Genomic DNA, 17587 nt, shown 5'->3' on the forward strand with positions numbered 1-17587 from the left:
TTATTTGATAATTACTGAAATTTCAATTTTTTTCGATATAGTCGAATTCCAAATGTTCAATGAAGTTTCGAATTACTTTAATGCTTTCAAATCCATTTATTTTTTTGAATATAAATTGAAGGCATTAAATTATTTTCTTTCATTAAATATAAATAGATATATTTTTTGTGTGTAATTTAAATGATTAATTTCTAATATTTGAACTTTCGAAATCATGTCATCTTCGTAATTTATTAAATTAAAAGCTATCCATAATCACGCATTACTTAAGTTCTTTCTTGCTCTCTCTTTAATTGAGAAAATGATATTAAAAAACATAATATTTAAAATTTTCAAGCGTACTTCTCGGCTCTTCAATTTAAATGTTCAAATTCATATATTTTAATTTTTAATTTTTTTTTCAATGCAAGTTCTGAAAAGTTTAAGGTTAAGTAGATCTGAAATTTTCAAATTTAAATTCTCAAAATCGTTTAAAATTATTTATTAAATTCTTCTAATCGAAAATTTCTTTTAACTTTCTTGGTATTCAAACCTTCTCAAATATATTTTCAACTTTCGATCTTCAAATTACTAAAATTTTATGTTTTTGCCATAGCATTTCAAATTTGAAATAACGTTTCAAATAAATTAATTTATATTAATATTGAAAAGTAATGCTTTTTATTGCATTTTCTCGACATTTTTTTTATATTAATTTAAAAAGCATCCGTGTACAAATTCTTCAATAATTATTAATGTTTAATTAATAAATTAAAATACTCACTAAAATAACATTTATATATTCGAATTTTAAATTTTGAGCTATTCCAAAGATCATTTTTCTTTAATTCTACAAAACTTTCGAATGACATTTCTCTATCAATTCGCAATTCTTCTAATGCTGCATCCTTTATACAGGGTGTCCCGAAATTACATCGCAATATTTTACCAGCCGCATGTTTGTCTAAAAATAAGACAAAAAGTCCATATACAGTATGGTTCAAAAGTGCATCGTTTTTAAGTTACAGGGTGTTCTATGAATCATGTTAAAGATGGTTTTTTGTTAATATATCCGGAACGCCTAGTTGTAATATTTGAAATTTTCAACATTTACTATTGGTTTTATTAAAAACTGATATTGCAACCATTTTTCCCAAAATGTATACAGGGTCGTGTAAAATAAGTGGTCGGTAAAGTTTAAATTGTTAAAACTTTTTTCCTAGCAACTCCGTGATAATTTTGGTATTAAAATTGAAAAGAACAAACATTTTTACATAAAAAAGGTGCTCTTGTCTAATTTCGATAGGAGCTTCCATCTTCGAAAAAATAATTATTAATAAATCATGAATTGGTATTTCAAAAAGTAACTACAAATAACATCTTGTAAAATAATAGTTGGCTGTGTTTGTTGACAATTAGTTTATTTGTTAAATTTTCTTTAACGTTTTATTGACATTTCACATTTTTTAAATTTGCTTTGGCAAAGTAAATTAGTTCTTTTTTGTGATTCATTTTTCAAAAATTATGGATAGATTTACAAATCAAGAGTTAGCTGACATGCATTTTGTTTATGGTTTGTGTAATGGCAGTTCTTTAGCGGCTGTCCGAGAGTATCGCCGAAGATTTCCCCTAAGACATGTTCCAGATCATCAAGTTTTTATAAACACTCACCGAAATTTATGCAATAACGGATGTTTTCAAAGAGCTCGTGGACAAGGCAGACCACAAGAAGATTATAATTTAGAAAATGTTTTAAATGTTTTTGAAGAAAATCCGGGGGCAAGTATAAGAAATGTGTCAAGAGCCACACATATCCCTCGCTCTATAGTAAGTAATTAAAAAAATTACTTATTGTTACGATAGTAATTTAATTTTTATTAGATTGGAAGAATGCTAAGATCCCAAGGGTTACATCCGTTTCATTACCAGTGGGTCCAAGATTTACAGCCAGACGATTTTCCGTTGAGGTTCCAATTTTGTCAATGGGTAATTAATAATCCAAACTTAATTCCTTTCATTTTATGGACGGACGAAGCCATTTTCACACGAAATGGTTCATTTGACATGCATAATATGCATTTTTGGGCAGATCAAAATCCAAGAGCCATAAGGCGTAGTAATTTTCAAAGAAGGTTTTCGGTAAATTTGTGGGCGGGATTAATCGGGAACCAACTTATTGGCACGATAGAATTACCCAATCGGCTAACTTCAGAGAATTATCTTCATATGCTGGAAAATAATCTTGTGGAGCTTCTGGAAAAAGTTCCTCTTATCTTACGCCAAAACATGATTTTTCAACAAGACGGAGCGCCTGCTCATTTTGATCGCAATGTGCGTGAGTGGATGAATAACCATTTTCCTGAACGTTGGATTGGTCGAGGTGGTCCTATAAATTGGCCTCCTCGATCTCCAGATCCAACTTCGTTAGATTATTATTTATGGGGACATTTAAATGAGTTGGTATATGTCGTGGAGATAAATACCCGTGAACAACTGATGCAAAGGATTAATTGGGCTGTTAATGAAATAAAGAGAAATCCATTTTTTGTTTTAAGGGCTACTCGCGCAATAACGCATAGGGCAAGATTGTGTCTTCAGCAAAATGGAAACCACTTTGAACATTTGTTGTAATTTGTGCTTTTTTGTTTGGTGTTTTTATGTTTTTTTTTTACGTAATAAATTAATTGTTCCTTTTTTTACCTATTCAATTACATTAAAAAAAAATAATTGAACTCGAAAAACAATTTTTGATCTTAAATAAAGTATTTGTGATAGTCTTAGGTCATGTTTATTCCCAACGGATTTTTAAGATGCTTTTTAATTTTATTAACTGTTACCAAAATAACTTACGCGTTCTCTTTGCAAAACATTTACATCTAATTTTTTCGAAAACGGAAGCTCCTATCGAAATTAGGCAAGAGCACCTTTTTTATGTAAAAATGTTTGTTCTTTTCAATTCTAATACCAAAATTATCACGAAGTTGCTAGAAAAAAAGTTTCAACAATTTAAACTTTACCGACCACCTATTTTACACGACCCTGTATACATTTTGGCAAAAATGGTTGCAATATCAGTTTTTAATAAAACCAATAGTAAATGTTGAAAATTTCAAAAGATTACAACTAGGCGTTCCGGATATATTAACAAAAAACCATCTTTAACATGATTCATAAAACACCCTGTAACTTAAAAACGATGCACTTTTGAACCATACTGTATGTGGACTTTTTGTCTTATTTTTAGACAAACATGCGGCTGGTAAAATATTGCGATGTAATTTCGGGACACCCTGTATACCTGACCAAATGCTGGGTTCTCAACCTTTAACCCTTGATAATAAGATTTCTTTTTTTCACTATTATTATCATTATTATTAAGATTGTGACTCATCAATCACACCATCCAGACTTCTTATCGAAGACTTTATCAGCATTGATTATTGATTGAATTCTAGGGTAGTGGGCAACCGCGGCCTATTGTGCACATAGGTCTCCTGATGGACCCATCGTACCCCATCGAGGGTTGCCAGAGAACAAGAGCCTTGGAAAAGGTAATAAGGATCTTTGGTTTGATTGACTTAAAGTCGGTCTGTACACTATAGGTTTGACCCAAGAATTTCAGCCAAGCGGGCATGAGTGTTAGGCTCTCCCCGATAATGTGGTCTGCAATTTCGTTCTCCTCACAACACCACTGGTGTAGCAGATTGTAGCAGCTGCCTCAAAGTGTCTGCTGTATATACAAATGAACTCTCCGAAGATGATGACTGAAGCACTGGGTATAACACAGGCAAAGACATACATAGATGGGCCATACGCGTGTCTCACCAAATAACTACTGCTTGTAAAGAGACGTGAAATTTTGCTAGTCCCAGGTTCTTTAACTGCCACCTCTACAACACAAGTATTGCCCGGAATACCGGTTGATGTTGTGAGGTGTTAGGAAGAAAAGGAAATTACAGACCACTTTATCGGGGAATGCCCAGCACTCACGCGAATTACGTTCAAATATCTAGGTAACACCCACACTTTACCTAGTGATATTAGGTCTTATAAATCAAAGTGCGTCATTAGTTTTTCCAAGGCTATTGGGCTCTGCTAACCCTCGGAGTGGGTGGGAATGGGTCCATTAGAAAACCTATATGCATAACTACCAACTTTTGCCACTTTACCAATACTCGCTGCCCTTCAATTTCTGACTAGACTCACATAATTTCTCCGACAACAACTCGATTCGACTGTTTAGCGGAGTACTAATGGAGAGAAACCCATACACTCCATATAAACTCGTAGGCAACTATCACTTCAACCGCATCTACGACCCGCGACTTAACTCACACACTACATTTTGGTAACAGTGACCTCACTTGGTTGTTTCAGAAACTAAGATCGTCTGTAACAACTAAGCTTTGACGCTGTGACTTTTTTTAAACTTTTGTTTATTTAGTGCAAACGCGCCCATTAAGTGCATATTTCATCAAAGAGGGACGTGAGAAAGGGCGTAAGAGCTAAGAGCGTAACAGTTTCATGGGAATTTAAAAGTTATTCTTCTGATATTAGAATAACGCTTATGATATTGTTTAAGAGTTATCAATTGAAATTGATTGCTTTATGACCTCTGAAAACCCTAAGCCATTAATGATAACTAAAATTGTGGACATAAACTTAATGAGATTAAATACATCTTGATGATTTTCAATAAATGTCTGTAAATAAATCATCTCAAAAATATGTATGAGAGAGTGTTTCATTAAATTGTAGGCAAATACACAAATACTCAGACTTTCTATCAGATTTTTTGTTTTTATACAACTTTTGGTGAGAGCAATATATCTATTTTCATATATACTTTATGTATGTACCTACTGCTGAAAAAAAAACGGAAATTAACCAGGAGCTAATTTTAACCCGGGGTTATCTCAATTCCACGTCAAAATATTTTCCTTTGCAAATTGAAAATTCATTATAAGCCTCTCGAGAGATAAATGATATTTAGCAAATTGAGATTTATCCAGACGTATAAGAGTAATGGGATTTTAATGAAAGATCTTAAATTTAAATATAAATATGTTTTCCGTAGAAAGGAATTTCCACAAATTAACCTTCGATTATTAATTAATTAGATTAATAAGTAATTAATTTAATATTGTAGAGTTGATGTTGATATCCGACAAAATCAATTAGCATTTTTATTTAAGGGTATCAGGAAAAATCTATTCAAAAGCCCAAAGCGCCTGCACTGTCCCAATGGCGAACGTCAAATCTATAAATCTACCTTTCGTTTTGTTTTAGTAATCGTACCAGCGGGCTGTCAAAACTGTACCAAAGAAGAAATCCGCTATTGTACAGGATCGGACGTGATCAGTGATCATTGTTGCTGTGATAAAAGATTTCGCGGTAAGTTCCTTTATGTTTTTACTAATTATAGATAAAAAAAGCAACAATGTAAACCATAATAATAATAATTACCAATAACATCATTCGCACAAATAAAAACATGAAAACCACACATACTTAATTACCGCTAATTGATGGCAGCAATTAAGGTTAATAATAAGAATTGATGCCATTTTTCAAGTTTTATTAGGTTTCGTAAAAGGCGACAATTTATACGGGTGCATTTGTCACCCAATCAAAAATAAACGACTGGTGCGCTAAAAGATGACGTTATCAACCTATCGAATGATTTTTGCCGTTCGTCATGCAGGTACGGTACCCGGTTTATAAACTGTGGTCCATATGACATTGGACTAGCCAATAGGAAAGCAGAAACCAGAACGCCAAAATTAATGGTTCTTGCTATCTCTGCTGTTTCTAAAAGTTATTTTTCATTGCTAAGAAACATATTAGTGTCGGCTATAAGCCAGTACACTTTTTTCATTCACATTTCGATTCATATATTTCAGGAATCAATGACGTTTGTTAAATACGTATTCTTTTATGACGTCAATGTTCTCGACATCAAAGCTATGGGGTTTTCCAGGCAATATCAAAAATTATGTGATAACGTCGCAATCCTTTATCATCCAGATTTAGCAAATAATAAGCTTAACAGAGATCATATCACCGACCTTGCTAGTTCACCAGATGTTTCGATAAACGGTCGAAAATGAGAATCTTTGGTATATTAATTTGCAACGTTTGGTTATATTAATTTTGAATATTAATTTGCAACGTTGCCAAGCAATAAGTACATCTTCTTCTACTACCATGACCGTTTAACCATCGTTGGCCATCATGTTGACAACTTTACTAATGTTTTATCGCCAGTTGGACTGTAGATTCCCGCCTCAAATTCTTTATACACAATGTTCTCCTTCTTCCGGACTACGCTTGTCTATTTTTCCCACTGTACTAAGGTGCAAGATGTTATATTTCCCCGATTGCCTTATAATATAACCAGAGTATTTTAATTTGCTTCATTTCATAGTTTGAAGTGCTCCTAAATCTTTGGCCATGCGATTAATAACTATGCTGTTACTGATTCTGTGTATCTAACTGACTTTAGTATTTGCAGATACTTCCACATTTCGAATAACTCTAGAAGTTTAAGCAATATCTCAGTGACTGCGTCCATGTCGTACAAGAGAATTGGAAGGACATAGCAGCATACCATGTTCATTCGCAACTTCAGTGTCAAGTTGTTATTTCTTAACACTCTTTTTATCTTCACCAAGGTGGCTCAAGCTTTCTTTATTTTTGTTTTGATCTCGATAGTTGGGTCTCACTGATCATTGATGTTGCTAGCTAGATACAATAATCTATGAACTCTCTCCAGCTTTGTGCCATTGACCGTGATGTGGGGATTATGGTTCCCAAGTATTAGGTTCTTTATTAATAATCATATATTTTATCATATGTTGTTACTTCCCCATTTTATCCATTTCATATTTCCTTTGAAGAGAGATTGACCAAATGCATCCTTGCCACACTCCTCGCTAAAACCTAATTTGATTCGATAGCTGGTGTTCCAGCCACACTGCAGCTGTCTGTGTGCCAGCATAAATTAGCAATTATACAAATATCTTTGCCTTGTATCATTATTGTTTTTACAATTTGTCCCATATTGTCATGTCGTAGTTAATCAAAAACCTTTTCGAAATCAATTGAACAAGGTACACACTATGGTTAACATCGCGACATGTTTGAATCAGCACATGAACAGCAAATAACGTTATCTTTAAGCCGTGGTTCATTAGACTAATTGCTCGACGGTCTTTACATTTGGTTGCTCTATTCTTCTTCGAGATCAGGACAAATGTTGATTTCAGCCAATCAGTCGGTATTGTTCCGGTATCGCAGATAGAGTTAAAAAGTCTTGTGAGTACTGTTATTGCTTCACCGCCTAACAGTTTCAAAACTAGTGCTCAGTGGATCGCATCTAGCTAGTTGCTTTTCTATTTTTGGTGAGATATAGCACTTAATCTACTTCGGTTCTAATAATCGGTGGCCTTGATGTAGCATCAGTCATATGTCACCCAGATTTTTCATCATCAAAAAGTTGAGAAATGAGAAAAGGAAACGTTAAACGTAAACCTGTATTTGCATACTTGACGGTTTCAGTAGCCAACCCAAGTCGGTGAAATTAGGCATAACTATGTTGGTAACTGAAACGAATGGAAAGGCTACTAATGTCAAATTTTAGCCCAGTTGCCGTTGGACTCCCTCCTGAAACAATTTTTAAAGGATTTATAAACTTAAAGGCGTATTTTTATCATATTCTATCAACCGGATCACTGAACATTGTAACACTGAGTTGTCGAACGTTGTAAGTGAAAATGGAAATTAAAAACGGAACGTTAAACAACAAACTTGTATTTATTTACTACACAGTATCAGTAACCAAGTGGATTTGGTCAAATTAGATAAAACTAGTAAGGCAGCTGAAATGAATTGAAAGCTTACTAAGGTCAAAGTTTAAAGGTGGATTTATAAACTTACATTTGCCGTTCGACGCCGCGTCATACTTATATAGAAGAGTTTATAAGCTTGACGCCGTATTTTTTATACTCGGGCAACTGAATAATTGAACATTGTACTCGTAGTTTATAGCTTAAAGGTGAATTTAGCCCAAATTACTTTTAGCTGCTTGCTAACGTCAAAGGCTTCACGTAGATTGTAAATCTGCCTTTTATAAAGTCAGTGTAGACTTGTAAATTAAGAAACTTATTAATATAACGAAAAACGACGACGTTAAAGTTGAGATGCCGTTTCTATTGGCCCCGCGATACTCATATAAGAGTTTAAAAACTTAACGTCAACCAACTAGAAAAATCTTACGTCGTAGTTCATGAAAGGCATACTAACCTCAAATATTAAAGACGGATTTATAAACTAGACAGTAACAGTGATAAACTCCATAGCCATTGCCGTTGGCCAATTGAGGTATTCGCATTCAAGTGTTTATCAATTTGACGCCACATCTTTTTTGCATTCTATCAACTGAATTGTCGAACATTGTTAGTTATGCAACCAGAATTTTCAATTCAAAACATTAAATTGATGAACCAAAGTCAAATGCTAAAAGTGGGTTTATAAACCTGTCGTTGCTAGATGTGATATTCCTGTTAACCAACTGAAAAATCTTAAGTTGTAAGTTATGGGAAGATATAAACTTGACAGTGACTAAATTACACGTCATTGTCGTTGAACGATGATTATAACTGTATTATCACTCAGAAAGTATACTCACGTCAGACATTAATGGTACCTTTAAACCTGACGTTTTAAAGTTACTAACTTACTCGCGGTAGTCGTCTTAATTGCTGTTGGACGCCACCTTATCCTCATAAAGAATAATTTATAAGGAAGTTAGGGAGAATATTATTAAATATTGTATATCAACTGTGGTTTTATAAACTTGACGGTGACAGTGAAAGGTGAGTTTATAAACTCGTCTTATTGTTAACCAAAAAGTTGAACGTTGTAAGTTATGGAAACCCGACTAACGTCAAAGGTTCAATATGGACTTAAAACTTGACGTCGTCTCTTCAGACCAACTTTAAAGGATTTACTTGGAAACCAGGATGGTAGTTGAAACCCAGGTGTTCTCACTCTCTTTGGCATATAAATTAATTATATTGAAAAAAAATCATATTTTAAAAAATGTATAGGAGCATACATTTTTCTTAGAACCAATCACATAAGGAATATAAAAACGTAACTTTCATATTATTCGCTGATTTTCAACCGAATCACGTATTTCATAATGGTTATGGCGCATTCTTATAGATTATTTCTTCCGTCCATTTTTTTTAATGGGAGGATATTAGACGCGCGTCATTTGCCATTTCTAACCTTAGGGCCAGAGGTCAAACATTTGGGAAAATCCTATTTAAATTTAAAAAAATGTAGGCTGACTGTATCTTGGTTTATCTTTTAGGAGGTTGACCAACTGAGCGTTTTGTTATGCGTGGTCTCTAACATAATTTATTTTTGCAGTAAAAATGGTCAAACGTGCTATATTCACGTCTGAAACCTGCCTGCTCTGGGGGTTGATAGAAATCAACTTGTTCGTTAGGCGGTTTGTGAGCACTTTTGTGAATAATTGATAGAACTGGGATAAGAAACAGATGGGGCGATAACTTTGGAATTTCGCGGTATCTCTTTTTTGTGAAAAAGGACGATTATTACATTTTGCTATAGCTGTGATATTCTCAGCTTAAAATGAACGATTTCTTGTATTCTCTTCAGTAGAGATCCTCCGCCATATTGAAGCATTTCTGGTGTTGGTCTGGTCTGCCCCTCTAGGTGCTTCGTTGGTTTTATTTGTCACTTATTTATTTTTCTTATTTCGACAATGTCTACTTCGGGGATTTTCCTCTGAACTGATGTTAGTGATCGGAGGCCTAGAGCATTGACTGATTGTTGATTTTTTGTAAAGTGTTGTGTAGAAGTATTTAACTATTGTAAGAATTGATTCTGTTTACACAAGGTTACCCTTTAAATCCGTGAGTTGCTAAAATCTTTATCATATTTGTGAGATCTGGGAATCATATTTGTGAGACATAAGTTCTGGTATCTTTACGGATGGCCGTATTAATTATTTTATTTTTCTATATTGCGGTGTGTTTTTCTCTATTTTGGGGATTCGCATCATTTTCAATTTTTGTTGTGGTTTTCCTGGTACTGTTTATAATATGGGATAGCGTTAGATCATCTAGTGAGAGTCGCTCTGCGTTTTTCTCTTGTTATGTCATCATAGGAGCTATAAGTTTCCTCTTCGTCAGATGTTTTACTTGGTGCATCTACTTAAAATCATTACGAGGACACGAAGGAGAGAGAAAGAGAGAGATAGAGAGAGAGAGAGAGAGAGAGATTTTGGTTAAAACAACATTTAACGACAAAGGCGTTAAAGGACAAAACGTCCATTGAACTTCCTTCCCGGTCCTTCCTTTCCTCCCTTCCCTAAACCGGTCCTTCCTTCTAGTTACGTCTTGGACCGGATTTCTAAATCATAAGTCGATGTACGGTGTCTCCTGCTTTAGTGAGTACTAAGATAAATATTTGCAGTTTTCGTTTAAATAACGATCGATTCTTTATTGTATATAACATTCACGAACGACCCGCTATGAAGTGAGATTAGGCGTTCTCGGAGGGTAGTCTGCTTCTCCTACGGTGGCTAGGGGGTGGAAAGAGGCTTGAGAAGAGGCTTTCGAAAAAAGGAAAGGACAAAGAACAGCCTGGGTGAAAGGTGATGAGAATGAAGCATGAGCAAAATCAAACACGCTCAGAATCCTTAAGTTTCTCTTGTCTTCTGTCTAGGTTTTACTATGACATCACGTTCTGATGATCTGTTTCTCGTCTTTTATACAACTAACAACAAATTAAAAAATGTAAGATTATATGGGCAGACCCTAAAACACACTAATTGAGTAGATTTATGATATAATTAATAAACTTTTACAATTTCTTTACATATTAAGGTCGCCATTTATAACTTTATTTCATTTGTTTTCAGAATATTTGCCATATATCCCACACACATGCTACTTCGGTACCGAATTATGTACCACCATAGCGTCCGATTGTAACCATTACAATCGCTTAAGGGCGTGTTGCTGTGATAAATATTTATTGCAAAAATGTAAGAAATGTGATTAAGTTGACTTTTGAAATTTTTTTAAATTTATTTTTAACTGTTACAGGGAAAGAAAAATACGGATATAATAAGGCACGTGCTGCAATCATATTGCCATCGTTGCTCTTGTTTTTAAGCGCTGTAAATATGATTGTTTAGCAGAAATAGCACGTAGAAGCAGTAAAATATAGTTTGTGTTTTCAAAACACCGAAAATAAGTGAAATTTGACCTTATTTTCATTGTAAATAGGGTTGCCAAGTGTATGGGATTTGATATTGATGTTACATCACCGATGGGAACTTTTGGCAGTATCCTATAATGCATAGAACGATATATTTCAGGAACATTCAGCGAACATCTGTGACAGTAATTCCTGAGACATTCACTAAATTGTAAAAATTATATGAATTGGGAAATGGTCCCTAGGTTCCTATTTATTCTGATCGTAAATGATTTTTTAACACCTACCCTGAAAACCATTTGAATTTTTGATTTTTTATTATCGCAAGCCCAGTCGTCGACGCGATAACGAAACGTCTCATTGAGCAATATAACTTTCTGATCTTAAATACGGGATAGCCACTACGTTTCTACTTAGGCTGATCGTAAATGATTGTTGGCGCACCTAATCTTAAAATTATTTGACTTTTTAACTTTTAATCGAGAATGACATGAATATTTTATAATCTTTCATAGTATTTTACCAACCCCGTGTAACAACTGGACCAATCACAAGCCGAGTAGTCGGAAGTTATATCAAAGCGCCTCATTAGGGTTCAAAACTTGGATTAGAGGATGCTCAAATAACAATAATGACATCTGACTTTCACAGAAAGGTGACTGAGTTTTGTCGACTGTACCCGAAGCCCTATAATTCCAAAATTGAACCCTTGGCAACCCTATTATTAATGTAAAATGATGTACTTAAGTTTGACGTTAAAAGCACAATAAAATATAGTTCGTACCAAAAATTGTAAGCATTTTATGGACAGTATTACTTGTAAAGATGCTTAAAGCTTTATTTTATTTAAGAATAAATTATTATATAAATATATATTATTTATTTGAATGATGGATTAATAAAATTTGCTTCTTTAATGTTCGTTTTTATTTTATTTGTCGTTTTAACGTTCATGACTGCCTGGCAGCCATTTTAGGTCATAAGTTGATAGATAATGGGTTACTTATCTGTCAACATGAAAATTTAATATAAGCCGATTTTCAGCGTTGAGTTGGTAAGAACCGCGGTTACTCTTTTGGTTGGCAACTTTGACAGGTAAGTGTGACGTGTTGTTTCCCCACCACTTAAATATTCTAATCTAAAGAAACAATCGCTGAAATGAATTGGTTATTAGGAATCAAAGAATTTATGTTTATGTTTTTTCTTTTCTATTTGATTAAAAAATTAAGTCAAATTTTTTGATTTTCCAGAGCCTTAGCTACTCTTTTCTCTCCAATAAACTATTGTGCCTTTATTGGATCTAAAATAAATTATGTATAATGGTCATGTAAATTTGCATGGGTGAAGAAACCCTCTCTTCTAAGTAACATGGATTTATTGCTTAAACTCTATTCGAGTAAAGATAAGCTGGATTGACATAAGGTGGACTAGTAAAATATCTAATCCATCCTTAACAGGATTCGCCTGGGTTGACGACAGGTTGTCCTATGTTTAGCGCTATCTCTGTTTCTTAGATAATAGTGCGTAAAAATAGTGAGTCCAAGTTGGGCTATGTATGAAATTTAACTATACTGAAAACTTCGTAAGCCTAATAAGATCAAATGCCAATTACTCAATGACAAATGAAAACCAATAGTGACTAAATTGATACTTTTTTCTAACGCTGCTAGTTTCTAATTTAAAATCTGACACAACCTCAAACTTTTTTTTTGTGCTTTCCATCACATCACGTTTCTTTATTATATCATGGGTCCATCAATGATTGGCTGATGGCAATCACTGGTCCATCGTATTTTCGTTTTGGTGGAATGGTGTGATGGAAATGTTGACGTTGACGTTTTTTTTATAATTTTTTTTTAATAATTTTTAATTTGACCAAAACAAACAAGATAATTAACTTTTAACAGCATTCATTCAATTTAAGATTTTTGTTACCAAGTGCAAGATGCAAGGTCGTAGGGGTAATATTTTTTCGCACCCTGGCACGTTACGTGAAGTCCTATTAAAACATAACGACAAAGAGGAAATCTAGGAGGAAAAATAAATTTGGAAATCAACTGAAAAGTCAAATCAAAACAGGAAAACAAAACACGCATGCCTAAAATTGTTTAATATTAATTGACAAAACATTAAAAAATCTTTACAGTGACGTCGTTAAAAAATATATACCTAATAAATGTTTATTATTAATGGAATATGGTTTAAATTATAAACAATATTACCGGTTATGAATTTGTTATGCGATTTTTTAACGTACTTCATTACAGTAAAGATACCTATCTAATAAAAAGCATTTTGATGGAAATTAAATATTTTATAATTATTATAGATTTCTTAATAAGTTTTTATTTAGGTTTATTTCTATCATTCCCTACTCTACCTTTATGATGACGGTTCCCCTTGATATGACGTTATGACAGTATCGGTATTTATTTGTGAAAAAGTCGGATTTAATCGTCTTTTTCCCCATGGTGCGGCACAAACGGCACAAGTTTTGACCGTCGTAACAGTTCCCAAAAATACTTAAATAAGACCTTTTTCCTTTTTGATCCAAAAACTAAAGAAAAAACACAAAACTTCCCAAATGCTGAATGTAAATACAAAGCCGTTTGAAAAAATGACATTTCGCAAGATTTATTCGCAAATGACATTTGAAGAAAATGTCCTCTTTTGAAAATATGTGTAAACTTGACAACAGAGAGTCGGTGAATAAAACTCTCCTCTTGCCCCTGAGCATAGGTTGGACTCAAACAAAGTTGTTGTTTACTAATTCTAGTCCTTTAAAGTTCTAAGGGTATGAACAACCAACAGCATATCATAACTCATGCGTATTGCCGAGTTTTGCACTATGAGATTTAGGCTTATACCGAATTTGCATTATGTCGCATTCTTTCTTGGCTTCCAAATTTGCTCACACTGCTTTTCGGACAATATTTATAGAGGTATATGATAAAACCCCTAATTTAATGACAGCTGACCACCGTGAAGGGCGGCTATCTTTACATACCTATTCCAGCGTTAATTTTGTTTAATCTATAAATCCAATCTGACCATGATTTTATTACTCATCTCTAGATCAACTCACACCAACCTGGGCTTTGAAGTGGGTTTATCTTGAAATTCATCCTCTTTTTAGACTCTGGTTTTGTAGGAAAAAAGTGGTTTTAATAAATATGAAAATATTTAAGTCATCTGCATATAGCACGTATTTGTAATGCAAAATAGGCTAATAGCACACTAATGTGTAAATTAAAAAAGTGCTGCAAGGGATGTACCTCGAAGGGATATCCCCGAAGTGACATGGAATATTTTGGAATTAAAATGATATATTTTTATAACATGAACTCTAGCAAAAAAATACGACCGTGGGTAAGGGCCAATATTGATCCCTAAGAACCACAGCATATCCTTTTTTCAATGCTCCTAGAAGATGGTAAACCATAAAATTTAAATATTTTTGAAAACTCTTCAGATGGTCCAAGCTTTGACCAACAATTTTTCACCTTATCTTTATCTTTTGGTTTTTTTGTACACTGGTCTTAGATAGGATTGCTAGAAATGTGCCCTAGGATCGAGAAAGGTTGAAGTAAAACCATAAAGGCCAATTTAAAGCGAAAGCATTGTTTTTGAGAAATACTGCATTTAGACTGAAGGTCCTTTTCTGCACTCAATTTGTGCAATTTTTTTCAAATACAACAACAACATACTGAACAATGTAATATAAAACAATCGCTTCACAAGTAACAAATACTTTATTACTAGAAGTATAGACTAAAAACTGACAAACCCAGAAAGAAAATGGTCTGCAAACAAGTAAGAGGTGATATCAGGCCTGATTCCACCCAGGGCTGTTCCGGCAAGAAGGACGCGTCTAGCAGTTGCGGCTCATCAACATCGAGTCCACCTGCCTACCCCAAGGACGTCGCTGTATCGGGACTCATTCATCTGGAGAACATCTTCTTTGTGGAACGGGCTTCCACCTCACATATTTCCCGACGCATACAACCTACAGCGATTCAAGATAAACGCCCACAAATATCTTCGCGCAAGAAGCACTCCAAGAGTGACATAGGACTTTCCTCTTGTGCTTGTGTTTACCATAAAAAAAAAGAGATTGTACTACCAACACACTTTCCTGAATCAAACGTTGCTGAAGAAGAGCCGGCACAAGAAGACAACGAACCCACTACAATACTTAATGTCAAGCCAAGAATATTCAAATAAAGCAAAATAAACTGGATCATATAAACTCTCAATATAGGGTCCTATTGTCCCTTCTCTGCTCCCTACTTGTCGATGACCTACTGGTAAAATTTTTAGTCAATTTTGCATGCTTTGAAGTTCAAGCTGCGCAAACGACTTAGTAACAGGTCAATATTTTCTCAGCAAATGCAAAGAGCACTCAGCACATTCTAGAACTCTACGTTTTAAACTCTTTGTTATTTGGTGGTACTACCAAAGCGTTGTAGATAAAAACAAAGGAAATAACGGTACAGCAAAAGTTGGCAGCGCTTATACCACTCTAATATCCATCTCGTCCATCTGTTATCCCTCATTCTAAAGATATCGCCTGCTCAATTCAATTTCAGTGCTGCTATTGGCTTAACAGCATCTACTACTCTTGACCTTCGTCTTATTTCGCGGTTTGAGATCCCGCTTCTCAAAGAAACCCCCAACATTGGACGTTTGAGCCAAAAGTGACACACGTTAAAGGTCTTTTTCTTCAAGCATATTAAGGATATTAGATTTGAGGCTAAATTTTGACTAAACTTGCCGAAAGATATCCAAATCAGCTTTATACGACGTAGAAGTTCGGTGGATTAATTATCTCTTCAGGTGCTAATCTCATCGCCCCGATATTTCTGTCCCTACCTGGTCTCTGGCTGTTTTCCCTACCTACATGTTTCTACTATTAACACGATTTCTAATTGCTTGAGATTTTGACTTCTTTATTTTCAACGAAGAAACATAAAGTTCGTTAAGCGGTTCCGTAGCCTCATTCAGCAGTTTAACTATTAGCACAATGGCATCTGCATACCTCTGATGATTTTCTCTATTTATATTGGTTCCCTTAACTGTAACATTAGCTTAACAGACATATTCCAGGAGTGTAGTGAACAGCCTCGACGATTTGCTATACCCTTGTGTTGTAGTACGTTATGAATTTCTGGGTTTCTCACTCTTCAACTCTAATACTAGCTGTGGCGTTTTGATATATAGGTTTAATTATTATATTTGTATATCGATGGTTGTCTCGGGGTTCAGCTCTCCTATTTTTGTTGGTATAAGGCCTTTATATAGTCTACAAATATAATGGTTAATATAAATATAAATAAATACTAATGGTTTGTTATATTCTATACACTTTTCAAAAAGATGTTTTGTTACTAACAAATGATCTTTTGTTCCATATCCTTTTTTAAAACCTGCCTGTTTTCTAGGTTGATTGTGTGCAATTAGACAATTAGAAAACAGATTAAAATTCTATCCCATTTAAATTACACACAAATTGTAAAGTTGGGAAATCTGACAAGTCACCTTAAGGTCCTGAAAGACATGCAAAAGCCATGAAAAATCAACAGATAAAATAGAAGCCATTTGAATTTCATTTTGATTGTTCCTCTAAAACGGTGATTGACGGCTATAAAACAGGACAAGAACGAAAAATTAGAAACAGGATTCTGGTAATAGATGGCTCAAAGATGAAAGCGTGAAAAAAGTTGACCTCCTCACAGACTTTGAATGTACGACCCTAGAAAAATGGGAACCACTGACGAAGAATGTACATTCTGTAAAAATAAAATAGAAACATGAGAGCACCTTTGTGAGTTCGAATCACCGACTCGCCAAACATTGAGTCACGTTGAAATGTTTCTATATGAAATTGTTGGATATGCTATTTTTTGAAAACTCTTTTAAGAGTATTCTCATTATGTCGTAAAAATATATTTTAGGTCGGTTAAACAAAATCGTCCTAACTATTCAAAATCTTTAACCCAGAAACCAGAACCCACACAAAAGGCGCTAAAACAAACTCGCTCGAGGGTTATCGACCCTTATATAAAATTTTTAATGACCACCTGGCATTTAAGACTAAGGGCACGCCAAAGTAAATAACGGTCGTTTATTCGCTATATACATATTTTTTATATATATAACGAATCTAATAATAAGGTAGCGAAATACCTACCGTTAGTGACTGTACAAAAAACAAAATTGTAAATTTTGTACATATATCACGGCCTATTTTACATAATTATTTCCAAACAATAGATAATAGAGGAAAGTGGATGTGTGTACGAAAACTAGACATGAATAATACGGTAATTGCTATGGCAAAATCGCATTA

At 34.1% G+C, this 17587-nt stretch overlaps 1 protein-coding gene across 1 annotated transcript in view; it reads left to right on the plus strand.

Annotated features, from left to right (window-relative positions):
• LOC126750469 (uncharacterized) overlaps nt 1–12159 on the plus strand; it is a 41929-nt gene extending 29770 nt beyond the window's left edge. The window contains exons 3-5 of the mRNA XM_050460099.1: nt 5269–5373; nt 10937–11062; nt 11124–12159. Of these exons, the coding sequence (XP_050316056.1) occupies nt 5269–5373; nt 10937–11062; nt 11124–11215 (323 nt within the window). The 3' untranslated portion in view covers nt 11216–12159. The remainder of the gene's footprint in view (nt 1–5268; nt 5374–10936; nt 11063–11123) is intronic.
• Nucleotides 12160–17587: the final 5428 nt, after the last annotated feature.

The sequence above is a fragment of the Anthonomus grandis genome, chromosome 2 (genome assembly GCF_022605725.1).
Source record: "Anthonomus grandis grandis chromosome 2, icAntGran1.3, whole genome shotgun sequence".
Lineage (NCBI taxonomy): Eukaryota > Metazoa > Arthropoda > Insecta > Coleoptera > Curculionidae > Anthonomus > Anthonomus grandis.